This window comes from Festucalex cinctus, chromosome 17 (assembly GCF_051991245.1).
Source record: "Festucalex cinctus isolate MCC-2025b chromosome 17, RoL_Fcin_1.0, whole genome shotgun sequence".
Classification (NCBI taxonomy): Eukaryota; Metazoa; Chordata; class Actinopteri; order Syngnathiformes; family Syngnathidae; genus Festucalex; species Festucalex cinctus.
In genome coordinates this window covers 8,466,771-8,493,681 of record NC_135427.1, presented here as the reverse complement: position 1 = coordinate 8,493,681, position 26,911 = coordinate 8,466,771, and the positions used below count along the sequence as shown (strand labels likewise).

Sequence of the window (26,911 nt, the reverse complement as noted above, 5' to 3'; positions counted from 1 at the left end):
ATCATCAAGTGTGCCGCTCACATCATGTCACCGGTAATAGACTTTTAGGTTTGGAGTTCGACGCCGTCGTTCCACAGAAGCATGTGAAATGATCATCGCAGCCTATTTCAGACGAGACGAGCGCTTAATATTTGCGATGAGCTCACCCGCAAGCTATTGGAACAGATCATCAAATACATGTGCAGGAAATGTACGATCAACATGAGCAGCTGGAGGCAAGAAAACAATCGACAAAACACTTGCAAGTATCGGTGGGGCTTTAAATCATTATGTTTTGTTAGACTAACTCAGTATCCGTTTTGTTCATGTGAATGCACCATAACTTTAACACATACGTCATAGTCCCAAGAATGTCGAGGTATTTTTGTTAATTAAATAAATATGAATATATTGTGTCCTCTAAAATAGCCATATAAACAGTAGACAAATACAAATACATACCAAATATTAGTACTGCCTTTAACGATTGAATTAGTATTACAGGTTACACGCAGTCTTAGAGCGCCCTCTTAAGGTTGCTTGGTATATTGTTTTCCTGACTTAGAAAAATACAGTAAACGCCGTTCATGCGAGATACATTGTTGGACAATAATATAGTTTTTATCAAAAGTTTACATGCACTTGAAAAGAACATAATGTCGTGGCTCTCGAGTTACCAGTTATTTCTACAACTCTGTTTTGTTTTTTTCTCTCTGATCGAGTGATTGGAACAGATAGGCTACTTCTTTGTCACAAAAAATATCCAAAGTTTGGTACTTTTATGACTTTATTATTGGTTAACAGAAAACGTGGCCAAATCTGCTGGGTCAAAAAATAAACCTACAGCCGCATGAATGAGCAATTTTGGTGACTTTGAAAGTTTGTCAATGAGATGAGCTTCAATTAACTTCTTGCGTGTGACATACTTTATGTTATGTTTGGATTATTATTACCCACTGGGACTATTAAGTCCTCAAACAAGAGAGAGAGAGAGAGAGAGAAAAAAACAAAACACGTTTCTGCTAAATCGTTCCTTTGCTTTGACAAAACGAGCCAGTGCTAAATGTGTAATTTTCCGTTTCCACTTGTCATGTCAGCATGTCGTGTGCTCCTCTAACTCGCTACATGACGGTCGCTGCAGGGAAGGTCAAGTTGGAATGTTTTTTTGTTTTTTTTTTTGACGTCTCATCTCCGTGGTAACGGCCAGCTCTCATTTCCACGCAAGATCGTGTTTTCTGACGCGCCGAACACAATCAGCAGAATCAAAGCAGCTGTTATTTAGTTTTGGCAGAGGGTTGATTTTCAGTCAACAGACGCTTATACGATATTGCTGGCCATTTTTTGTAATAATACCATTGCTTCACTTGTTCCCTGCAGTTGAGACGCTGCATGCTAGCCTTCCGTATGCTCTAGCATAAAAAAAAAACAAAAACAAAATCATAAATACAGTACATCTTTGGGGCACTTAATACATTTAAAATAGAACGTATTTATATGTTTTTGGGAGCTAATGAGTTCATGTAAAATCATCAACGAGAAAGTATCGAACCACAGACTGTTCTAATAGCTTTCTGGGATCCTTAAATAGAATAAGGAATGTTAGTGAGGACATTTGCTCTGATAGGGCGAATTGGTCGTTCTAGAAACTTGGCACGTGTTGCATAATTTACAGCTAAATCCTGTCCCCAAGCATTAGACATCATAGAAAAAATGTTCAGGGTTGAATTTTGCTGAAAGTAAAAGCTAGAGGGCGCTTTTGTTTTTTGTTTTTTTACTCAACAAAACGACGCTGGGATGATGTAATGTTGCGCATTTGCAGCGTGTCATTCGATGACAATTCGGCCTCTCGACGAACGATGATTCACTTCTTGATGCAGCTGACAGCTTGAGCGAGCCTCTTTAAGTGAGCACGTTGGCGTCATGGATGGGAAGTGGGACAAAAAGCGCGAGGACAGTGGATGGGATGAGGCTGAGCGGATGTGTGTTTGGACCGCAAAGAGCTCAATTGGGAGTTTGGAGGGAGGAGGAAGGAGGGAGGGCTTTCAAAATGCATTTCTTATCCTCTCCATTTTTTTTTTCCTGCTAGCATCTTTGCAGCCATAGACCTGACATGACGTAAAAACAGTTTATGATGCTTTTACCCAGCCATCCTTTTTTTTTTTTTCAGGGAAGAATAACAGAGGCGGCTGATGGGCTGACACGTGAGCAGCAGACGAGGAAAGAGGGAAGCAAATGTTCATTTATTGCAGCGGTGTCCAAACTACGGCCATTTGCGGGCCCGCCGTCCATTTTTTTAGTGGCGCCGCGACATATGCGAAAAATGGCATTTGACTCCGTTCAAATAAAATCAAAACAAAAATGTTTGGAGATGGTCAAAGTAAGAAGGGAAGGTGTCGAAAAACAGGTGCTATTAAAGGTTGTTTTATTTCATGAAAACTAACGAAAAAACTACAATTAAAAAAACTAATTCGTTAACGAAATAAAACAAAAACAAAGAAAACTAACTGAAACTACATTTTATGTTTACAAAACTAACTAAAATAAAACTAGAATTATAGCAAACATCCTTCGTTTTAGACTTTGTTAATTAATTGAATGCATGAGCCTTTGGGGATGATTTTAAATGTGATTTTTAGTAGATTTATTTTGATATAAACTGGAATAATGACGTCGTGCCCATGGTATTTTTTTTTTTAAATGTTGCGCACGAGTAATAGACATTAAAAAAACAAAAAAACAAAAAAAAACTAAAATGAATACTGAAACTAACTAAACTAAAACTAAGCATTTATTAAAGAACTAAAACTAATTAAAAAAAAAACTAACAGAACCACCCTGAAAAATAATTAAAACTAACTAAATTTAAAAAAACAAAACTCAAAACAAAATGAAAATTAAAATGAAAAATTCCCAAACTATAATAACCCGACTGCCATATTACAAATAAATTGGTTTATATACTGTAGCATTTGTTCTAAATATGCAAAAGCACAAATAAATTATTTGTATTCGTTCAATACTGGCTCAGTGTCTAAAAAAATAATAATAATAATAAAAAAACAACAACAACTTTGGAATGGACTGAATAATGACCTTCAACAATGTCCAAACATTCATCATTTTAAAAAGAAATCAGTATTTTTGAGAAGTATAAGAAGGAAGGAGGGCTTGATAAATAGGTGTGGAAGTAATGGTTAGATTATGGGGTGAAGTTATGCCAAAATTTGAATGAATGAGGAAGTTAAATGTCGTGTTTGGCTGAAAGGAGGCGGAAACAGAGAGAACCTTAAGCTTCATTGTGACAAAACTGCTACTGACCACACCAGGTTCGATTCATGGACTATCTTGTTACTACGGTAACAGACCGAGAGCTTTTTTTTTTTATTTCTTCTCTTTTTATGAAACAGGCTCGAGTTTACCCTTTCTGAAACGAAAACCTAATTTCCCGCATTTCCGGGGTTACCAGACTCACAGGGTCCATATTGGTCCTGCTTTGTGTAATGGACCCCTTGTACTTTTCGAAATCAACCACGCCGCCTTGTGGTTCCTTGGTGATGTCACAACGGACAGTAATAAATTAATTAGAACGGCATGTATTAAAGATTAAAAATGTAGGTCACTGTTGTAAGAGTCGCACAAGTTGAAACAAAAAAAAAAAAACATTAAACGCAAAATAATGGCCAATTTAGCTAATAATAGCTTCATGCCTGCTGATTTTGTACAAACCACTTAAAAATAAAATGTGAACAGCTTTAAAGATTTCAATAAAATTAACATTAAGGAGCAAATCAATGTTAAAATAAGAACTTTAAAAAGGCGCTAAACACTACTTAACTTGACTCTGACCTTTCATCCTCGTGACTTTTGTGATCCAAGAGAGCAGAGAGGTGCTTTCCTTTCAGCTGCTTGCTGTAGCTCCTTTTCCGTTTTCTCTTTTCAGCCTCTCCTTTCTAGGCATTATGCTACAATTAGTAAATAAAGAGACCAATTAGTAACCAAACAGACCAAGGGCCTAAGAATGAATAAGACAAAAGTGGTATTTTTCCACAGGCAGGCAAGTAACAATTCCAAACATCCGGGCATTTTCTGATATTTCCACATTGCAACTCAATTCAAACGCTTCGACCACCAATGGCGCATTGGGTTGCTTTTGCATGTGACTACTAGCATAAAAAAACAAAAAACAGACACAAACAACAGTTCATTACATTTTGAAGTCAAAATAATCCCCACAAATCAAATTCCTTCCTTTCGCCGTCATTAGTCTGACTATGTGGTGGTTCTCACGTTATCTATTATTATTGAATATAGCATTTTAAACTAGCTAACTAGGTGGCCATTCGGCTAATTTATGCTCAGTTGTTTGTGCTGTATGAGACATATGCTACTTCACAACAAAAAATGATTCTAGGTAGGGGATAGAGAGGGCAAACAAACAATACAATTTCACTGGATTCACAATAAGTTACCTGGCTGGTGGAGGAGCAGGGGAAGGAGATGAGTTCGTGTGTCTGTCAACACTGTGACACCAACAGTGGCTTGCGTTCACGTGACCAAGAACACCCCCCCCCCCCCACGATTAATCAGGCATCTTTTCTAATATTGTATCAACATTGACCTGTCCTAAGAAAAGTGTTTATTTAAAACAAAAAAACAAACAAAAAAAAACACGAACTTTCCACAAGGCACTTTCGACAGAGGGGCAAGAGTATCAGCATCACCACTAGGGGTCTACCTGTGCACGCCTATGATGACAGAATAAAAATACTATTTCATGCACGTGCATCTTGATGCAGAAACGTTACTAAAGGTGAGATGCTCCCCATTCTGTACTGGACAAAAAAAAAAAACACCGACGCAAATTCATTCTGCCCACAAAAATATTCTTTAATTGTTAAAAAAATAAGTAAGGCGAGAGATGTTGGAGTACATTTGTATGTGTGCACTGCTAACCTGGAACAAATCCCCTGGTAAAATGTCTGACAATCATTTTGCAGATTAGAGCAGGGAGAAGAGTGTCTGGACAAAAAGTGATCAGTAGCAGAATGTGGATGGATGAAATTCTTTTGACTTTTTGTCTATTTTTAGTAGGCCTATTGCTGGGGAAACACACACGAATCAATCACTCCCTGCAGATATTTTGCATAGCTCTGTAAAGTCACCGACTACTTTTCAATAATCCAAGCCACCGTGTCATGTTTCATACATACTAGATCATTTATAACATGTCATGTACAAAGATACATTCTGAACTGCAATGGCTCAATCAATCAAAAATAAATACTGAAATGGCGAAACTGCAAACAAGCACGCTGACACACGCAGAGTACAGACCTCATATTTTACTATTAAATACAAAACACAAATAAAAGAAAAAAAGCGTTTGGCTGTCATTCGACCACGTAAAGAAGACGTGAAAAACGTCATTCAAATAAGAGCAAATATTTTGTTGCACAAAATATTCCTAAAACCTGTTAAATGCTGGGCGGGAGGATCCACTCAATAGTTTTGTCTTCTCTATGAAAATATTCCACCACAAAAATACATCTCATTTTACAGCAAAAACGTCGCTTACAAAATATGCATATTTGCAAAAGCAGAGGCCGACTTACTGAAGGCGCCACGATTATTAATTCAGAGCTTTGATTCATAATCCTTTGGTAGCAAACGTAACATTCGTTCAAGCCAAAAAATAAGTCGAGGATGGGAAAAAGTCGAAGGCAGCTGGAGGACTGTTTACATTTTTTTGAAAGGAACGCGAGAGCCTAAAATATGATATGGGAGTTCTTAGTTCAACATGTCACTGTAATTGATTTGCTTCTCATGTTTTTGTATCAAAGCCGAGTTGTCAAAAAAAAAAATCAATAAGTGTCTTGCAAACAATTTTTCTAACCCGTTAAACCCCTCCAACAATCATTTTTTTCTTCTTTTGCAATCATACATCTTGATCCATTTCCAGCTGTCAAAGTTGAGAGTATTCGGAAACGCATGCACAACTGCGTCACCATGTTTTTTTTTTTGATAGTCAAGAAGGAGCCGCCAAGTCCCATCTTGCGTCTTCAGACACGTTATTTGGTTCGACTAGTTTCATGTAAAACATCCACGGTCATCGGAACACGATTCGATTCGACGATTAGAATATCACACAAAAGGCACTGTACTATGTGTTGCACGTATATAATTTGCTTCCTGCTGTACATTATTGCCTGTACATTATTTCAGAGAAACACTTCGTATTGGGGAAGAAAACAGATGCGCTGAATAAATAAATTGGGCCAAATAACTGACAACACAAGAACCAATAACTTGTTATTGTTTGCCTTTGGAAACAAAGTGCTTGAGGCAGGTCCGAGGGTTCAGAGGTCAGCAGCTCATTTCTCGTTGTCCAGCACCTGCCAGACGATGAGGTGGCTGCGCTCGGCTAGCGATAGGGGGGGCTGAAGTTTCATTGGGGCGTCCTCCCCTTCGCCCGCCTCCCCCTCCTCATCCCCTGGACACAAAAAATAAAAATTAAAAAAAAATAAGAGTCCACAATTGAAAACATCTCCAAGCTTGCTGTGTTCTGGGCAGGACATGCCTTGCCGCAAGATGATTGGCTGATACAAAAAGGAAAGGACTTCCTGGAAATCAAGTGGGATTTCTAATAGGGCGTCCAAACTACGGCCCGGGGGCCATTTGCGGCCCGCCGTCCATTTTTTTTTTAGTGGCCCGTGACATATGCTAAAAATGGCATTTGATTCAGTTCAAATAAAATCAAAACAAAAATGTTTGGAGATGGTCAAAGTAAGAAGGGAGGGTGTCGAAAAACACGGGTGCTATTAAAGGTTATTTTAGTTAACGAAAACTAACGAAAAAATAAAACTCAAAAAACAATTTCGTTATAGCAAAATTGTCCGTTTTAGTCTGTGGACATTAATTGAATGCATGAGCCTTTAGGGATGATTTTAAATGTGACTTTTAGTCATTTATTTTGATATAAACCGGAATAATGACGTCGCACCCATGGTATTTTTTTTTAAATGTTGCGCACGAGTAATACACATTAAAAAAATAATAATAATAAAAAAAATAATATTGAAACTAACTAAAACTAAGGATTTATTAAAGAACTAAAACTAATAAAAAAAAACTAACAGAACCACCCTGAAAAATAATTAAATATAAATAAATTAAAAAAAACAAACAAAATGAAAACTAAAATGAAAAATTCCAAAACTATAATAATAACCCGACTGCCATATTACAAATAAAGTGGTTTATATACTGTAGCATTTTTCTAAATATGCAACAGCACAAATAAATGATTTGTACAATTTTTAGGACTAAACACAATTTCTCCTCAGAACACGATGTGGCCCTTGCGTCCTTCTGATTTTCTGTATGTGGCCCTCAAATGAAAAAGTTTGGACACCCCTGGTATGTACATACAGTGTTTTATACTGCCCTCAGGTGGCCAAGACAGGTAGCCCAGAAGGAGCAGCATTGCAATGATACAATTTTCAGAAAAAGCAAAAAAAAAAAAAATTTAGTCATTTAGGTTCACACTTGAAGGTTGGCAGAATACAAAAAATATATATATATATAGATTTTGTTTTTTTCCACAATACGTTTGCTTTAATCAGGTGACGCACCCATCCTGAAATCAATGTAACCTTCTCCTCCGCTCATCACCAGCACAGACTTGGTTCCATCCCGAGATGGGTCATCTGACGTCCTGTCATCTCCGCCGCCGGATGTCGTCGGGAGGGCGTGACCTTAAAACAACAGCGCAGCGCACGACATCTTACTTTCAATTGGCGGGACTCCATTTCTCACGATCATCCCCTTCAGCATCATCGTGATCTTGTTAACGAATAACTCGTCGGAATAATTATTGCCGTTAACAGCAAAGGCTCAGGCAATGATCACATGATCGGGTCTCCGCCGAGATCAAATGTGTTCCCTGTGGATTTGATTGCTTCTATTGGCTAACTTGCCTGGGACGGCGGTGAAGAACTTAACGGCATCGCGGTGTCCATGGAAACAGAGCTGGGCGTGGGCCATGGAGCAGTATGGAACAAACGTCCCCGCCGCCACTTTGTCACCGCTGTCGTCGCCGTAGACTCGAATCGCGCTCCCTGGGTGGTGACCTGCCTCCTTGGCTAACTTGTTAGCTGCTAAAATACAACACAAGGTTACCAGTTGATACACTTTTTCAGCCTTAAATGATAATGAAAAAAAACTGAAGTGGATCCTTTATTCCGCTATCTATTTTTTTTAGCCTGGTTGCATGTCATAGAAAGCCTTTGTGTATTTTTTTTGGGACTGGGAAAAAGTCCGGAAACCATTTTATTTACATCAAATAAAATAACTAACTACAGTATGTGTTGTTATTTAATTTTAACATCTCTTTGTTAACTTCCTGCCGCACACATTCAGCCAATCACAGATGCGAATAGCAGGAAGTTGTTGTTTGAATAAACACGGAAATACAAACAAACATGCTCAACTTTTGCTAAACGAGGAGACGCGATAAACGACGGTTACATCGAACATTGAGTCGAGCTAGCAAAACCCCCAGCAATTTTTTTTTTTGAAATATAATTTTTGGAGTTTATTTTTATTTTTCCTGATGCGTTACAATGGCCGTCAATTATATGTGGTTATGTGCTATGGCAGTTGTGACACTGCAGAATAAATATACTAGTTGTTTAACTATATATAGTTCTCCATCTTCTGACTGAACTGGACTTTGAGTACATAAACAAGCTATTCATATTTTTCTATCTTATGATCCGATCGGTGATTGGTTATCGCTTTTCTAAAATTGCTGATCAGCGATCACCCCCAACATCCTGATGATATAAAGCCGAGTTTCGATATACAGGACTGTCTCAGAAAATGTGAATATTGTGATAAAGTCCATTATTTTCTGTAATGCAATTAAATAAGCAAAAATGTCATACATTCTGGATTCATTACAAATCAACTGAAATATTGCAAGCCTTTTATTATTTTTCATATTGCTGATTATAGCTTACAGCTTAAGAAAGCTCAAATATCATATCTTAAAATATTAGAATATTTCCTCAGACCAAGTAAAAAAAAAAAATGCCATCATCAGCAATATTAGAAAAATATTTCAGTTGATTTGTAACGAATCCAGAATGAATGACATTTTTTGCTAATTTAATTGCATGAGAGAAAATAATGGACTTTATCACAATATTCTCATTTTCTGAGACAGTCATGAAATCAACGCGTACTTTTGGGGACACCTTGCACATCACTTTCAATTCAATACTCACTTTCTGCCAGAGGGATCGAAATGATGACTCCGTTTCCAGTACCGATCCACAGACGATTACACGACACCATGAGAGCTGTGATGCGCACGAATGAGAAGCCCAGTTTCCCCGTGCCTGCAAAAAAAAAAAAAAAAAAGTATGCAAATCATTGTCATCGACTGCAACCCTGACCTTCCCTTGAAAAATTTTAACCTGTGCGCAACGGTGGCTATGGAATACAATTTAAGACAATGAAACCGACCCAACATCTTGCTGACGTAAGGCTCGATGTCCACATCCTGTAGGTGCTGCAAAGTGTGTGCGTGGAAGAGCCTGAGGGTGGAGTCCAGCCTGATGGACACCCAGATGCCGTCACCGTCCCACGCCAACTGACGCACCTGGCTCTCCTTGCGGGGGTGCGCATCGAATGACTTCTGCACGGTCCCGTCAACACACAGAATCAGGTGCAGTGTCAAATGAGCATGCATAACCATATTTTGCTTACATTACATTTTTTTTTTTCATAGTTTGGCGACTGATACTCAGGTGTGACTTCAAAGTTAGACCTCACGTACCCGTCGTATTGTTCCCAAAGGTGGAATCCTGGTCAGTTATTACACCTTTTGATACTATAAATAGTAGGGATGTAATGATAACGGCAATATTGTGATATCGCCATATTTAATAAACCGGCCACAATATTGTTGTCGTCATGTCACGATATTCAAAGCAGCACATCTGTTGACAAAGTCAGGTTGGTTTCCATTTGTGACATTCTAGCACCCTCTGGTGGCTATTTTATTTATTGCAGTTTAATTTTCACAAGGCATGTTTTGACCCTTCTATGTTTAAAATCCATGTTAATGGTCAGATGAAAGGGAACGTAATATGCTTGTGAACCGAGTCAATATGTGGAGGACCTCAATAGTCAATATTAAGTGTTACTAGAGATTGTAGGTAGTTCACATGTGTTGCTGTTTTGTACAAAAGCACAATATTTAGTATGAGTTCATTTTTATTTGTTTAATATTGTGACCTTTTTTTTAATATCGCTCCCCACAATATGGTGATAATTATCCTATGGTGACCTTCATATAGTGACAATATCGTATTGCGATGTTTGAATATTGTTACATCCCTAGTAAATAGTAAATCCTTCTTGAGGCTGATGCTCGATTGCTAAACTAGAAGGCTAGCTTAGTAGCGCCCTTCATTTGTTACCCCGAGAGTAAACTAACCGACAAACATGAATGAAAAATGTATTCGGTTCATTGGCGAGATAAATTAAAAATTCCAACGTGAACAAAAACAAATTCCATACAACCGAAAGGGTGCAGGCAGAAGTAAAAGATTTTCATTTCTGTGCCTACACCTCTAGCGCTACAAAATACAAGACTTAATTCAATAATTGTACATCTTAACAAAACGAGAGTCACCACGTAAGTTGCCATGCGACCCTTGTGAGGAGGAATAAGCGGTTTGGAAAACGGATGGATGGTTCAAATGTATTATTATTAGGGGTGTTAAAAAAAAATCGATTCGGCGATATATCGCGATACTACATCGCGCGATTCTCGAATCGATTCAATAATCGGCAGAATCGATTTTTTTTTTTTTTTTTTTTTTTTTTTTTTTAGGATTCACACCTTGAGCATGGAAGAATGTTATATGAACGGCACATTAAGCCTTAATATTTTTATTTTAATGCTGTTCAAATGTGAAACAGATTGCAAACTGTTTGTGTACAGTGCCTCACGGTTATAAGCCTCAAGTTTTAGATAAATATATTCATACAAATCTTACAGTGTACATGTACAAATTTACTGATAGTATTTTCTAAATTTGAATGGAAAAAAATCGCAACAATCGACTTATAAATTCGTATCGGGATTAATCGGTATCGAATCGTGACCATTCGTATCGGGATTAATCGGTATCGAATCGAATCGTGACCTGTGAATCGTGATACGAATCGAATCGTCAGGTACTAGGCAATTCACACCCCTAATTATTATAGCACCAAACGGCACAGCAATCGACAAACCTTTGGCCACAATGCCACGCAGGATTCGAGTTAATTAAAGTAAGCAATTTTAAACTAAAAATAAAACGTTTCCGCAGTTAGAAGAGCAAATTTCCACTCCTACCTAAAATTTAAACGTCACTACCGTCAACATGAATATGGAACAGAGATTTTGGGTGCCAGTCCAAGCTCTCTTTTTGTGTAAAATAAATAATTAGCAACATGAACCCAATTGGATGTTGTGTAACGTATGAGAGGAGAAAAAAAAAGTGCATTTCTTTTGGTCAAAATTCATAAGACGAAAAGAAAAGAGTCAAGCAAGCAATGTGGAAGTATAGAGAAATGTTTTTCTCTCACAAAGTTTAAAGTCAGGAACTTCAATGTTCCTTTACCTCAATCCTCATCGCTTTGGGCTGCACCACGTAGATCTTATTCCTGAAACCACACCACACCTTGTCATGCACTGTGGTCATGCAGCGGATGGAGTGGTGCGGTTTCCCCAAGTCGAGCAGGTGGTAGTTAGTCAGATCCCACTGGCCATCTGGAACAAAAACACAAGTTGACCTTAGCTCCATTTTAGCGATGGAATTTTTTTTATGTCCACTCACCAGCTCCACGATGGAAGATGGCCAACGTGCCATCGGACAAGCCGACCAGGACACGCCCCTTCACATGTCTGTTGCAAAAAAAAAAAACATGTCAAAAGTCAGGTTGGCAGACTTTTTCAGTCAGCGAAGCAGCAGCTATTTAAATGAACTTACACGATGCCAAGTACGGAGTCTTTCAACTTGATAGAATGGAGACACTTCTTCCACTGTGCCACAGATGAGTGCACATACAAACTGGGGGGGGGGGGATGTAACGATCACGCTGATTGAATTTTTGCTCACAAAACAAATTATCAAGTGAACAGCAATTGATTCTCACCATCCGTTCTGTGCTCCGAGCCACATAGTGGGCAGGACGCTGCTCATCTTCTGAGCCTCCTCCCTCATCAGGTCCTGCTCCTCAGCGGCGGAGTTGGAACTCATGCCACCTTTCACCTGGTCACACGCTCTAACCAGGGAAATCGTCATCATAAACTGTCAAAATGTCACTGCGACTTCACTTTTCAGTAAGAAAGTCAGCACAGCACGATTTGTCAACAATTGAATTAAGGTGTAGAAATGTCACAATATTAAAAGCAGCACATCTGTTAAAAAAAAAGTTAGGTTGATTTTAATGTGTGAAGTTCTAGCACCCTCTGGTGGCTCATTTTTTTTAGTGCGATTTAATTTTCACAAAGCATGTTTTGGCCCTTATACGTTTAAAATCCACGCTAATGGTCAAATGAGGGGTAAAGTAATATGCTTGTTAACCGATATATATATTATATTTAGAAAAGTTTTTACAATATTTTTCATTGCTGTATTGTACAAAAGCACAATATTGTGTGTTTTTTTTAGTAAGAGTTCTTTTTTTTTTTACAACATTGTGACTTTATATCGGCAACCTCCCCACAATATCGTGATAGAAATCATATCGTGATGTTTGCATATCGTTACGTCCCTATTGACGTGGTTATGAGAATATATGAGATATAAAACTTTTAACACTTAACTAAAAATTGATAATCAAATAATCGATTCCAGAGTGGACAATATTCAATTTGACAGCTCACAAACAAATTTTGCTTGATTTTTAAATGCGTGCGCCTCACTGGGTCTGCACATGCAAGGCAGCATGAGAATAACAAAAGAACCTGCAGAAGTACTGAGACGAATACTGACTGACATTCACTCAATTCTGTCAAATCAACTCAACTCAACTCAAGTTTATTTATATAGCGCTTTTACATCAGTTCTAGGTCAATGCCTATTGACACACATTTTGGGTGAACCAGATTACTATTACCTTTGAAAGTAGTTGGCAGAAGGTTCTGCTGCCTGCTGCAGCCCCAAAGGATCAGTGAAGACATGTTCACGACGAGCAGAGCCTCCACTCTCCTCAGTGGCCTCTACAACAGTCACACAGTTAATAACACGGAGCGGGCGATGATAGAAGCTTCAATTGCTTACCCATCTGTCCATTTTCTTTGCCTGCACTGTCTGCTGTCTGAGGGACCGCGGTCGCTCCCTCAGCTGTACAGCCGACGACGGTAATGCCTCCGAGCACGCCATCGCTGCCTGCTGTGCTGCTACCGCTGTCGGACAGGCAGGCCTTTTCCACTGGTGCAGACTCTGAACTCAAGGTTAGCTCCTCGCCTGCTGGATAGTCTGTCTCTCTTGCACCTGCGAAAAATAGTGTATAGTGGCGGACCAATCGGGTACAATACAAACTGGGAGACTCGTTTGAATGCACGGCACTGTAGCTTCAACAAGCACAAAAAGGGTTAACCTGACACTTACTGATAACAGTCATCCATGAAGCTGCATAACTGTACAATTTGACCATATCTTAAAAGCATTAAGTACAGTTGAATTTCATTTAAATGAGCCATATTCTTTGTTTCGTACCTCATCTTGAAATAACGGGATATAATTACCGGTATCTTATATTATAACGGAAAACGTTTTGGAATAAATGGATATGTTCCCTTCATAACAAGTAAAATATATTATGACAAAGCTTTCCTGTCAAAGTCATATTGAGAGACTTGTTGTTTTTTTTTTTTTTTTTTTGGTGCAGTATATAAATTTGCTTTCATACTTAAACTTTACAAAAACATCACTTTCTCGTTGCATAAAGTACTTAGCAACAGACCTGGTACGCTGGTGATACAAAGTACTTGTGCATTGCACACAAAAAAGCTGTCCAGGATGATTGCGGGCTGGTTAGCATCAATGACAACAGCTTTAGTAGTCGACTGGGTGCTGGTACAAATCCAGACCAGTGACGACAGCTCATCCTGTTGCCGCAGTTCTTGTTGCTGTTCCTTTTGATGAAAAGCAAACGAGATGACCACGTTTCCGTTTAAATATTGTTATTTTCTGTGATTTGACAAAATACAACACAAAACTCTGACCTTGAGTTCCTGATCCAGTTTTTCCAGGCTGCTCTGAGATCCTGATTTCTTTTTGGGGCTCTCGGGTCCGGACACGTTGCTGTAAAACACACTGGCTCCTACGATGGAACCCCCGTCTCTGGTTTTACCTCCAGATAAGTGCACGCCAGCAGCACACCACAGCTGAAGGACAGACGCACAAGTTTTGCACAAACCCACCTATTCACTAAGGATATTACTCTAATCATATACCGGCGCAAACAAGCCCACCAAGCTGACAGCCGGGAGCAAATTTGCACCTGATTTACCACACATGGCATAACGGATTTGGATTTACACGCCAAGAACATGGTTGTTATAGTAACAGTTGCCAGAAAGATGACATTATCAGAAAGCCAGGTTGGACCGACAGGTGCAGAAGCGTTTTCCTCATTTAGTGGCCATTAAGCTGTACAAAGCAGAGAGGATGACAATGACGTCATTCATTCATAAAGTACAAATTATTTAAAAAATGTATATTTTCAGAAAAAAAATGATCGGAAAATAAAAAATGTATGCAAATTAGCTCATTTTCGTACTCGCAAATACCACCATCGCACCGGGGCGCAATCTGGTTGGCATTGCACTTAGTGACAAATTTCCACAGTGTTTCGTGATTTAGACGATTTTTTTTTCCGGTTAGCGCTGCGCAAAGGCTACGCAAACCTTTAGTGAATCTACCCCTATGTTTACTATTGTTGTGGTAGTGTAGAATTCTATATTAGAAAAAATTAGAAATACTATTTAACTTGCCCTATTATACTGTAACTGAATAAAATTGTCAAAACATAACGTTTGCACAAAATGTTCTAATATTGTATAGACGAAATAATAATGAAGCTGTTGGGCCAAACTACATGCTACAAAACTACAAAAACATACCTTCATCGAGGCATCTTTTTCATCCAGAGGTCTAAGGAAGACCGGAACAGGTTGGTCCTTCATCTTCTCTTGACCACCATTGTTCTGTGAGAAGGAAATTGCAGTTCAAGATGCTAACAAAGCCTTAGTGACCCATTTTAGACCCATTTTAACTGGGCTGGCAGGGAATGGTTTAAACTCTTCTCAAAAACATACAAAAACGATCTCTGACAAATGGCGCCATTTCAAAATACAGAATATGACGAAAAAATTGTGGCGGCTAATTTTAGCTAAAAGGAACAATAAGAGCTTTCGTGGAGAAATAAACAGATTTCAAATCAAGTGGCAGGTTCAGAATCTCCCGTGACATGAATGAATGAGAGGCTGAAGGAACTCTTCGACTTACTTTGTGCTTCTTGGGCAGGCTCCAGCCATAAGCCTGCACTCTGCCCTCCTCCTCTTTCTGGACGTGGGCTTTAACCTGCTGATACTGTGCCCGCTTCTGTTCTCGCCTGGACACCATGCTATCCACTGCCAATCTGTGGTATATGTCATCAGCTCTCTTACAAATGTGTGTGTGTGTGTTTTTTTTTTTTTTTAATAATAATAACCAATCTCTCCCGACAGACTTACTCCTCATTGAGAAAATCAAAGGCTTTGCTCTTGTCGCTGGGCAGCTGCTGCAAGGCGCTGCTCCTCTTCTTGACGGACGGCTGGATGTGCGAGGTGGGTGCATTGTACTTGACGTTGACTGGGGCTTCGGCGGCAGGCTTCTTCGACGCGCCGCCCGACGAACTGAACAGACGGCTGAAACTGGAGTTGTAAGGGAAGGGAAGGGACGGGACGGGACGGGACGGGAAAGGGGAGAGCACACAGACAAACATATAGACGGGTGGACACAAGCAGTGGCTCCAGCAGAGGGAGGGTTTGAGCATTTAAAAGGACAATGGCAAATTGTTTGCATGCCAGCCTCCGTAAAGGAAACACTTACACAGTTGGCTATACATTAATATGTCAAAATACTGGTTTGCAAAAAAATGTGTGCAGCAATAAAACAGGCGAGCATTGGCTGCAGGGTGAGTATTGTGCATTGGTTTGGGCGTTAGTGAAGGCACAAAGCAACACTAAACGAAAACACATTCCCCTTCACCCGAAATTATTAGCGCCATCACTGTTTCACTTCATCTGACCTAAATATAGCATTATCAGAGCCGGTTATATCATTAACTGCCACTCGAAAAGCCATGACAGGTTAACTGTGTCTGCATATAGGCCACGCCCACTCACACCTTAGCACCCTCAGCACAGACAAAGCAGCCACTGAACACGCAACTAATTCTCAAATCCTGAACTGCTGACAACAGCCGACATGCACTCATCTAACACGCGTGCAGCCAAACAGAAGGTTAGATTGCATTTGCAAACTCACACAGGACGAGACGTCCTGTCGTCTTAAACTACTCAAGCAAAGATTTACATTAAGGAGTTAGTGCTCTAAAGCTCAAAAATGTAGAACCTTAATGTCTGTAATCTGAAATCAGACATTATGACCTACGGCTACCCTCCCAACATACCGCCTGCACACAGACACACGACATCAGCCAGATTATAGAGGAATACACAACGGGAAGGAGAAATGACGAGGTCATCAGAAGTCAGTCCCCTTCTTTGGGTTCCTTCTGTACCGGCCTCTAATCCGTTCTGAAATATGCATCAACTCCACAACAAACAAAACTCATGCTTGCGATAACCCAACAAAGAAGAGCCTGCAAATAAACTTCAGTTACTCACTCATGTATTGTGATTATATTGCCATGATAGTTCTTTTAACCAGTTTTAACTAAGACCTAAAGAACCAATAGACAAAAAAAAAAAAGCCTTTAGATGGATTCACTGTTCCAAGACAGGCTTCTCTGTTGAGATTTTTTTTTTTTTATAGAAAAATCAACACACCCGAAAAACCACAATTTGCACAGTCACAGATTTACCTACATCCTGGAGAAACCCCCATACAACATGTAATACAAAGGGAAAGTAACACAAATAACATCAACAAAAGACAAAGAAAACACGACAATGACTGGTATCCGAGCAAACACAAACAGGAGGAACTCACAACTGCCAGAGGCTGGATTTCTTCTTCTCTGGAAGTACGGGGTTTTCCTTTGATGCCCTGAGAGTATTAAAACAAATAAAAACATAAATAAATAAATCAATCAAGTGTATTTCTGATTTACATTTTTACTACCTTCATGCACTGGAGACCCAAATAGAAAATACAAAAGATTCAGTGAGTTTTGGTTAGTGGGTTACACCTGAATAAAAACAAACTAAAATGACTAAATACAGTACAAATATTTCGGGGACAAAATTTTCACCATAATCCTAATTTTGATTCGTAGTGTTTCATCTCTATAGATATAATAGGGTTGTGCACAACATAAGTGACAAGATTGAGCCGAACCTACTCAGTTTGAAAGTCTTATATTACTGTATATTTATTAATAAGTTAATGCTGATATTAACAGTTTTGGTTTACCGGATCATCTCTGTCCATCGGACAGCCTCTTGCAGCTCCATCAGCCTCTCCTTATACTGGTTTCTCTCCATCAAGACTCTGGCCATTTCCACCCTGGTGAAACGTTTCCTCTGTGCTGTGGGCACATCGCTCTGCAAAAACCAAACATCAACGTTTGCGTGTTAAAATATGGAAACACGTTGTAAGCAAGTCTCTCAAACCACACATGTAGACAGTACGGCATACAATCAAGAACTCACATCATCCTCATTCTCGGTTTTAGACTTGTGTTTGCTGTTCCCAAGTTCAGCTCGAACTCTAAAAGACAAATCAACGTTTTGAACACAAATTGCGCATTTTCAAGCAAGCATCAAAATATCAAGTTGTAAAAGGACGCACTTTTTCAGTTCGTCTTCCAAATCTTTGTTCTTCTCCTCAAGTCTGATCTTGGCCTGAGTGACGGCGTCGAGCTCCCCTTGTAGGACCTCCTTCTCGCAGGCCAGCTCGTCCATTCGCGCGATCAGGTCATTCTTTACCACGTTGAGGGCATTTCTGAAAAACAAACGTGGATTTTCTTTCAAAACCCTCGCTCGATATTGTACAGCAGCGGGTGCCCACGGGTACCGGGTCACCAAGGACGACACGAGTCACCTGTAGGATTGTTTGAAAAATGGCGCAGCAGTGATGGGACATTGTGATTTTTTATTTTTTTTTTATTTTGTAGAAGTGATCATTGGAAAGTCACTTGCAGAGATTTATAGAAATATAGTGATGCATGTACAGTAAATCGTAATCCGTTTCATATCACTGTTGATAAATATTGTGAGAAATCAAACATGATCAGTGTCTTCACATAAGAATGTCAGCAATTATTAAGCATAAAATTAAAAGTTAAGTCGCCCCAATTGATTTCAAACGTGTTCTTTAAACTGGTGGCCCTTTGCATCAATCAGTACCCAAGAAATACCTCTCGGCTCAGCTCCAAAAAGGTCGGTGACCCTTGCTGTACGTACAGTAACCTTTAAAAGTTCGTCCACCTAGATGTGCGTGACCCTTTTCCAAATGCCTATCGGTAAAAAGTCAATAGAGAAAACACAAATCATACCACAAACTATTAAAACATATATCATGTACTAACTTTGTCTCCAGAAGTTGCGCATTCTCCTGTATAAGATGTTCGACCTCCCGACCCATACCTAAAAAAAAAATCACAATGAAATATACTGGATTTAGTTTTTAGAAATCAGTATAACATATCAGAACAAAAGCTTCCGACATCTATTACTCAACTCAGTCTTACCTAAAAAGTTGTAGTCTGAGATTCATGCATTGATTGTGGTGAATTGCAATGAGAAGGGTTAGCGATTCGGAGATTATTATTAGTATTCACGTATAATTGCAAAGTGATCCGGTAGTTTCTAGCCTAAAACACAATTCACCACTGCAATCACAAAAACACAACTATCAAGAAAATCTAAAGGTGAACAGATAATTAAAAAAAAAAAAAAAAAAAAAAAATCAACCAATGATGAAATTGAGTTTTTCTTTTATACACACCAGAAAACTCATCTGTCAGGTTGATCAAAGCCCGGCAGCCAACAAAAGACAATTTATGAGAACTATAGGAGGAGATAACGGCAATGGTAGCCAAATATACAGAGTGGGGAAGGCTAATAATTACCTAAAAGGTCTGCTCCTTCATCAACATCTCCTATGTAGTCAGTTCCTGCAGAGGACAGTTCCTCAAACAGAGAGTCTGTGTTCCGGTCGAATGCTAGATTCTCGATGCCACCTTTAGTGGGTGTGCTGGACAGAGATTTTAAAAGAAAAACAGAAAGTAAAAACAACAACAATATGGTGAGCAAGTCGCACTACTACACAATCCACTTCCACTTACAATATCTACACAAGTATAATATTATCAAAGCAAGGCAAATTTTTTTTTCTCATTTTTTTAATTAGTCATACCTTGTTCCTTGGCAGCCATCAAGGTCCATGTCCAACTCAGGAGTGGACTCAATAATCGCCAACACCTCCGACTTTTCCACGTTGTTTTTGCCATCTAACATGAGCAGCAGAGAAACATAGTAAGTGTTTGTAAAACAAAATTTTTGGGCACGTCTTGTTTGTCGCCGTGCTGACCGTTGCCTTCAAGAGGCGGAGTTGCAGATTCCTGACTCTCTTCTCCTGGCTGAACGCTTGAAACGTTCTGATTGCCGTTTGGTTTAGCAACGTTGCAGTCCAGATCCTTGTTGAGGCCGCGATGTTCCTGAGGCGTCGCGTCGGCTTCCATTGCAACAGCGGAGCCAGAAGCGCCCACTCGGCTGGACGAAGGACTTGCGTCGATACACGCCGCGCCACGAGGCGACGTTGGCGCTGAAGTTTGACAGTTGCCGCTTTTGGCGGAAGAGGAGGCATTTGTCGTCGAGCTACTCATCTGAGACGCGTGCGCGCTGGGTTTGGATGTCCCTCCTTGTGACGGCGAGGGAACACATTTGGAGATACCTCCCCGCTTGGCTGGAGTGCTGGATTTGGATCCTTCGTGGTTCGTGTTGGCCAGTTCATCCTAAAGCGGGAGGGTTTGCATTTGTACAACAATGTGGATGTTTGGGATAGGTATGAATCGATTACAGGGGGTGTTCGGTTTCCGGTGGAGTTCCGTTCTTACAGTGGCAATCTAACCAAATTCAAAAAGTTAAAAAAAATTACGTATGTCAAATAACAGCATGAAAATTGTATATATGAGTAGGAGCATATGATTTATAAATGTATTATGGTATATGTCTATGAATTTCATGTACATATGTTGCTGGCAAATGCATGCATGTCCAAGTGCACTTGTATTCATAACCAGGTTTATATATTTTATTTTTAAAAATATTAACCTAGTATTGTATTAATAATGAGATAAGTCTGAATATATCATGTATAAGGGGTAGGACTAGATGTTTTTAACTTCTTCCTACTCCCTTTTGAACATGTAAACTGATGATTTTATGCTTTGTTTTTTATTTTATTTTTCTTTTATAATTCATTGTTTCGCTGCTTTTTGTTTATATGTTTATATGTTCAACAAATCAAATCAAATCAATCAATCAATCAATCAATAAAATTCAACCTATACTCACTAACCTACGCAGTAACTCAGTAGTAAAATCACTAACTCAATACTAAACTCATAATTAACACAAACAATATGAAAAAAAACAAGCAAATGAAACCACAAGTTCGACATTTAATGAACATGATACGTGACAACGTACTGTATTAAAATTATAATTCCATGCTTTCATAACCTTGACACTTCATACGTCACAGTCACACATAGCAGAAAAATCATCTACGCATATGATACAAACTTTACTGAAGTACTGTCAACCACATTACAGTTAGTTGCCGAACTAACATTTCTACTTGTTCCTCCAAACCAAGTATTGCGGGTTAGTTTGAGTAAATCACACACACGGGTGCATCTTGGTTGTTTTCCACTGCACACGCACACACTTTGCCTGTAAAATATGTCTACCTGATCAGACTTGTGATTCGGTAATTTGAACTTTCCACTTCGGACGTCAAACTGAAGAATGACAAATTTAAATTAAGTTCACATATAGCAACAAACACTAGTAATAGTGGTGCAAGTGAGGAGTGGTCCTTCAATATCTTATCTTTTGGTAAATAACTGGAAAAATTAAAAACAAGCTGCACAGAAAAATATTAGTTTCTAAGTGATCACATGAGAGTATTATCAATGGTTCCAACTGGCATGCAGACTTGGCCAGAAATGACCATATTTTCAACACCAACAAAGTTTCCATAACTCTTTGCAGCCCTTTGATGCATGTTCCAACTCTATTTTGTTTTGCTCATTGAACATCTGCAGCTTTGGTATGATAAACAGCAACTTTGCCGATGGAAAGGAAAATGAACAAAATCAATAAATTGGGCCAACAAAATATGCGACATTATAGCGTTCACATGGACAATCAAATCTTAAGGACGTTGATTTCTGATGTGTATTTTTTTTTTTCCCATCAGAGTTTGTATGCTTAAAAAATAAATAAGCCTGTACAAAACAGTGTCTTAACAATAGTGATGTTCTTTTCTTTTTTTCTCTTGTCTTTTTTTCCAGGTCCCATACCGTTACTAATTTTTGTAGTCAGGGAAGCCGGTAACCGATATTTGGAGCTGATTTTCCATAGGGGGGAAATATTGTCATTGAATTAAAAAAAAAAAAAAAAAAAAATGTATAAACTCCAACTCTGCAACTTTGTCGTGTCACTCTCAATCCAAATTTTTTTTTAAATTTAATTGAGCGTAGCTGTAATTAGATGTGGTGGTCATAATGTTACAGCCGATTGGTGTGAGCAAAGTCATTCATATTGATGATGTAGTCCTGCTTGCCGTGTGGTTTCTAACGGCAACAATGTGAAGACTCTCTGTCCTTCCCTCTCTCCCTGAATGGCACCGTTTCCTCCACTTACTGGGCTCCAGGCCACCCGGTTACAACACAAGCTGTTCAAAATTCTAGACACCCACAAATACTTTTTCTACAACAGAAATGTAGACTTGATTTTAGAACTCACATTTTAATTACATATTACACTCACTGAACCAAGAAATAACGTGGGAAGGCCTTAACTCTCATGTTTGAATTTAACGTAATTAGAAGTCATCATTTAAAAAAAAAAAAAAGGCAGCCACAATTTGAAAATATGAAGTGAATGTCACATACCTTGAGACTGGTGTTAGACCTTGGATGGCTGAGGTTATTGAATCTCCAAGGTTCAGCCTGGACATCCGCGGGGTCCCTGTGGGGGTCAGCGCTCATGCCATCAATCCCTGGCACCTGAAAGATGCCCATGGAGATGGGACGATCCTTCCTGGTTACACAATGGCAAGAGGCAAACACAGAACACTAATTCAGATGAGGCAAGAAAACAAGTAGAAAAGTTACAAGTTGTTCAGAACCACAATGAGAAAATAATATGTTCCCTAGAAATAACAGGCTGCGTGCAATACATAGAATCAGAAGGTGGACAATGCATGAATAAACTGTGAATGATAAAATATTTGAAGGTATTTCATAGGACTGTGCATGAATTGGCGGTGACTCGAATTGTGGGACGACTTGACCAAGCACCGAAGCAGAATTTTGGCTTCAATATCAATAGCGAACGTGGATCTTTAGTGCAAGTCCAAGTATTCAACATTGTGATTAAAAAAATGACACCACGAAAAAAATCCTTTTAAGGATTACCATTTTTAGCAACCGTTAGCGCTTTGAAAAGAAAACGAAGAAACAGGTTAATTGGTGGGAAATGTTTGCAACACCCCAGCAGCATTGTATGAACATGAAGACAGTGCTGGCTTTCCCTTTCAGTGAATAGGTATGATGGAGACTGTACAGGAGAACAACAATAGCTGTGATAAAGCACTAGTGATGAAAGGCATAAACAATAAACAACAGAAACAGCAGTTGCTTCAGGCCAACCATTATTTACATTTTTTTATTTACAATTTTCTGTATTTTAGCTAGTTCTCTTTTTCATTTGTCATAAAAGACTAATTTGCATTGGTAGTTATTGAGCAGAAAATAACATCCTTTTGGTCCTCCAGTGATAATTTGTTTACAAATTTGTTGGCTGTTCAAACCGCTGGTTATTTAAAAACACGAGTCTGACGATGCACATATTCTCACTGAAGCGTTTTTGGCGTAACACCCCCGCATGCCTCTTTAGCTGTCTGCGACCTATAAGTTAGCTCCTGTGGGACAACAACAAAGTGCCTGTTTAGCATTCAAACAGGCTGCATCCGTTAGCATGAACGCGGGTGGCAACTGGCAAGCAGGAAACAAACGTACAATAAACCATATCACTCGGCGTACCTGCTGAGACGCTGTATGGAGGGAAAAGATGGCAGGGCAGGTAAGCCGCCGGTAGCGACCGAGTAGTGAACCAGCAGCAGCACTGACAGAGACACCAGCACAGCAGAGTTGATGACCACTGCTCCACCAACAAAGCCAAAAACAAAAAGCAGCATTCGCCCGGGGCTCATGGCCCCGCCTCTCAATGGTGCCAAAATGTTTGGGGGGAATCGAAGCTGGCTTAACCTTAACTGAACCAAGATAAAATAGCACTATTATTGTATAGCCTAGCTCAGTTGCGAGGCAGACAGTCACAATAACGGGAATTCAGGAACAGCAACTGAGCGAAGCAGAGCAGCAGACAAGAGAGGAGGGAAGAAAATCATCCATGGAGGGCAAGGAGAGCCTGGTTAACTCCAGCACCGTCTTCCTCTGGTGAATCTGTTCTTGTTGCCCTGTCACCTCTTCCCATCCTCTGCCGATATGTGACACAGCAGGCACTGTGCAGTACAGAATGCGCTGACGTTCTCTCTCTCTCTCTCTCTCTCGCCCACATTTCTCCATCTCCCCCTCTCTGTCGGATGCTGAGGCAGCTGCTCAATATGCTTCTGCAGGCTGCAGCTTCCTGGCTGCAATCCCCCAAAGTAATCTGCTTTTTTTTTTGTCTTAGTGTGTGTGAGAGAGAGATTTTGGTGGTGCATCAAAATTAGGTTATTTGCACACAGTCACTGAGGGAAATGTTCTCTTTTCTTTTTTTTTTTGTCTCTCGTACATGTTCAATAGACCAATTCAAAGTGTTTGTAAACAACAGGTGTGCTTCTGGGTAGCAGAAAAGCGATCGACCTCAAACATCAGATTTTTGATCAAATGTATGGTTAGGTTATCTTTGAACAATTTGAGTAATTTCAATATTATTCCAACAAGATAAAAGTTTATTTATTAGTAGATAATAGAGTGATGGGGAGTGTTTTGGGGGACAGAGAGACAGTATTAGTGATAATAACCGATATTTGGAGCCTACATTCATTTTCAGTAAACGGGAAAATATTAATGTCAAACTTTTCAAAATACAAATTAACTCATAACATTGTTAAAATGTCTTTAAGCATAATGTTTGTTGAATAACTTCTAATTTGGATTTTTTTTTTAAACTCTTCAATAGAAATATTTGTTTTAAAATAGTTCAGATTGCTCCTAGGGTCATCAGCATGTCTCAAAAAAAAGATCAATGAAAACCTTAATAATTAAATAGCTTAGTTTAGTCTTGTACAGTAAGAAAAAGGTTTCGAAATGTCAAAATAAATGAAATGTCAAGCATTCACTTGATTTAAATGCAAACAAAAACAAAATGTGAGAGTTCGCAGAGTCGGCAGCATCTCAGCATCAAAGTTAACCGAAAACTTCAATAAATATTTTCAAATTGATCTCTTTTCAGCCATCCAAATTTTTAAAAAGCCAGAAGTCGACGTTCGTCGAAACGGCAAATAACGGTGCCGATGATCAGGCCATCTAATAATGGGCCGATCCCTATTCCACACCTTCAAACTACAACGGTCGAGAAGAAGGCTCACTCACCATTCGAGCCATTTACAACGCTTTCTTCATGATATCACCAAGCCGTGATCAAATGAAATAAAAGAGTTTGCTTATTCGTGGCGCTATGGAACAGAATACAACACAAGTTAGTGCCACCTGGATGTTTGATGTTATGGTGAAAAGGTCTATTTTTGTCGATGCTAATCTGCATCAAGGACAGATTTCATTTGATTTAATCGAGAGCGAATCCATTTTAATTCATCTGTTCATGGTGTAGCAGTCTACTGCTTACCTTTCATAAATGTTACTGAATGTTGTTAAAATACGTGTCAACGTATCGGGTGAGGAAATTTCCGTAAATGCAATGCTGGTGAAATGTCAGTAAAAATTCTCATCTAGAGATATTGTCTGTTGGATAATTACAGTGGGCGACCGGCCCCTTTTAATCCTGCCCTCGGTCCTCCTAATCTGCTCTCCAAACGAGCAGTCAACCACAAGGTCCATTATTCCATGAAAGCAGATTAGTACAGTATATGCAGTGGAACATCTGAGTAACACAATCCATCAAACGACTATCAAACGTCAATACAATGTCACTACCTCCTATTTTATGAGTTGACTCTCTGCCATGCTTCACGGCAGATTGGTCCAAGCTCACGTTCTGATTCTGATTCTTTTTTAATTCAAGGAAGGGCAGCACATTGCTGTCTATTAGCTTTATATTCCTTCATTTATTTATAGCGAGTGGCTATTGGTTATATGATCTTAGTACAGAATGCAGATGGAAATCTCTCAACAGACTAAAATAGTGCAAAAAGTGAAATAAACAAAATGCAATAAAATGTTTCTTAGCTGTGAGTTTGTTAGCTGCTGCACGGCTGCCGGCTGCAAAGGATGAACTGTGGATGATTGTTTTTGGTGATCGGCAACGAAAGGCTTTGATTGGCATTACTGATCAATACTATTTCATGAAAACTGTCCGATCGTGGTCGGTTTTCCAATCAATGGCACCACTAAAACACTATTGTCAAGACTAAATCAATGGCTATCAAAATCGACGATATAACAAATGCATGCTCTGTGGCTGCCATCTGCTTGGAAGAACTTTCAAGGAGACGCGTTAGGCCTTACCGCAGTTTAGCAGACGTGCCAGTGCCTGAATCTGAGGGCTCCGCTGTGACTGTGTGCTGGTGTTTAGTTCGCTCCAAGTGCTCCATGTAGCTGTGGATCATCTGCAAGGTTAGGTAAGGTCAAATAAATCGGGTTTTCGTTCATTTGGTAAAATGTGACACACTTACTATAATAAGTATATAGTATTGGCAACTAATTTGAATAATGTGTCAAATCAAAAATAGTAATACTGCTGGGTTGCAATTGTAAGATAAGAGAGTTGGTCTTTTATAACAGAATACCTCTGTATGTCTCTGGTGGAGAGCGTTGTACTCCTTCTTGAGTTCCGCTTCTCTCTCCTCAAATCTGCTGACTACATTAAAAAAAATAAAAAATAAAAATAAATTTAAAAAAAAAAGAAAGAAAGAAATTTCTATAAAATGTAGCACATATGATTCAACAGTGAAGTGAAAAGAAAGCAAAGAAGTGTGAAAGTTAAACTCAATGTTGCTAAGTTGGCAGCTGCACTGAAAGTTCATGACCAGAAGGGGGCCCCTCAATCCCATCGTCTCACTATGCTTACTCTCCAAGCTTTTCTGTTTGTTTTATGAATTAAAATTCTTACGAAACCTGTGCAATAAAGTGTCACGCACAATTTTATGAAGATGTGAAGTTAACAATGAACAAATGCAGTCTAAAAAAAAAAAAAAAGCAGCTACTTAAAGGATAC

The 26,911-nt window shown here is 39.2% G+C and overlaps 1 protein-coding gene across 4 annotated transcripts in view; it reads right to left on the bottom strand.

The window, feature by feature from the left end:
• Window positions 1-4,841: 4,841 nt before the first annotated feature.
• The window catches only part of spag9b (sperm associated antigen 9b), a 30,745-nt gene continuing 8,675 nt past the window's right edge, over window positions 4,842-26,911 (bottom strand). The window contains exons 3-29 of one of the 4 annotated variants that reach the window (XM_077502075.1): window positions 26,484-26,554; window positions 26,203-26,303; window positions 22,405-22,552; window positions 19,812-20,235; window positions 19,638-19,731; window positions 19,351-19,475; window positions 18,808-18,865; window positions 18,069-18,221; window positions 17,930-17,987; window positions 17,691-17,821; window positions 17,268-17,324; window positions 15,785-15,964; window positions 15,558-15,690; window positions 15,173-15,256; window positions 14,273-14,434; window positions 14,011-14,182; window positions 13,326-13,538; window positions 13,162-13,264; window positions 12,196-12,324; window positions 12,030-12,110; window positions 11,877-11,944; window positions 11,661-11,809; window positions 9,508-9,679; window positions 9,267-9,380; window positions 7,956-8,132; window positions 7,611-7,733; window positions 4,842-6,469 (exon numbers count right to left, since the gene is read on the bottom strand). In XM_077502075.1, the coding sequence (XP_077358201.1) occupies window positions 6,351-6,469; window positions 7,611-7,733; window positions 7,956-8,132; window positions 9,267-9,380; window positions 9,508-9,679; window positions 11,661-11,809; window positions 11,877-11,944; window positions 12,030-12,110; window positions 12,196-12,324; window positions 13,162-13,264; window positions 13,326-13,538; window positions 14,011-14,182; window positions 14,273-14,434; window positions 15,173-15,256; window positions 15,558-15,690; window positions 15,785-15,964; window positions 17,268-17,324; window positions 17,691-17,821; window positions 17,930-17,987; window positions 18,069-18,221; window positions 18,808-18,865; window positions 19,351-19,475; window positions 19,638-19,731; window positions 19,812-20,235; window positions 22,405-22,552; window positions 26,203-26,303; window positions 26,484-26,554 (3,599 nt within the window). In that variant the 3' untranslated portion in view covers window positions 4,842-6,350. Of the gene's footprint in view, window positions 6,470-7,610; window positions 7,734-7,955; window positions 8,136-9,266; window positions 9,381-9,507; window positions 9,680-11,660; window positions 11,810-11,876; window positions 11,945-12,029; window positions 12,111-12,195; window positions 12,325-13,161; window positions 13,265-13,325; window positions 13,539-14,010; window positions 14,183-14,272; window positions 14,435-15,172; window positions 15,257-15,557; window positions 15,691-15,784; window positions 15,965-17,267; window positions 17,325-17,690; window positions 17,822-17,929; window positions 17,988-18,068; window positions 18,222-18,807; window positions 18,866-19,350; window positions 19,476-19,637; window positions 19,732-19,811; window positions 20,236-22,404; window positions 22,553-23,556; window positions 23,844-26,202; window positions 26,304-26,483; window positions 26,555-26,911 lie in introns of those variants that run through there. The other 3 variants (XM_077502074.1, XM_077502076.1, XM_077502077.1) reach the window with 3 other exon arrangements.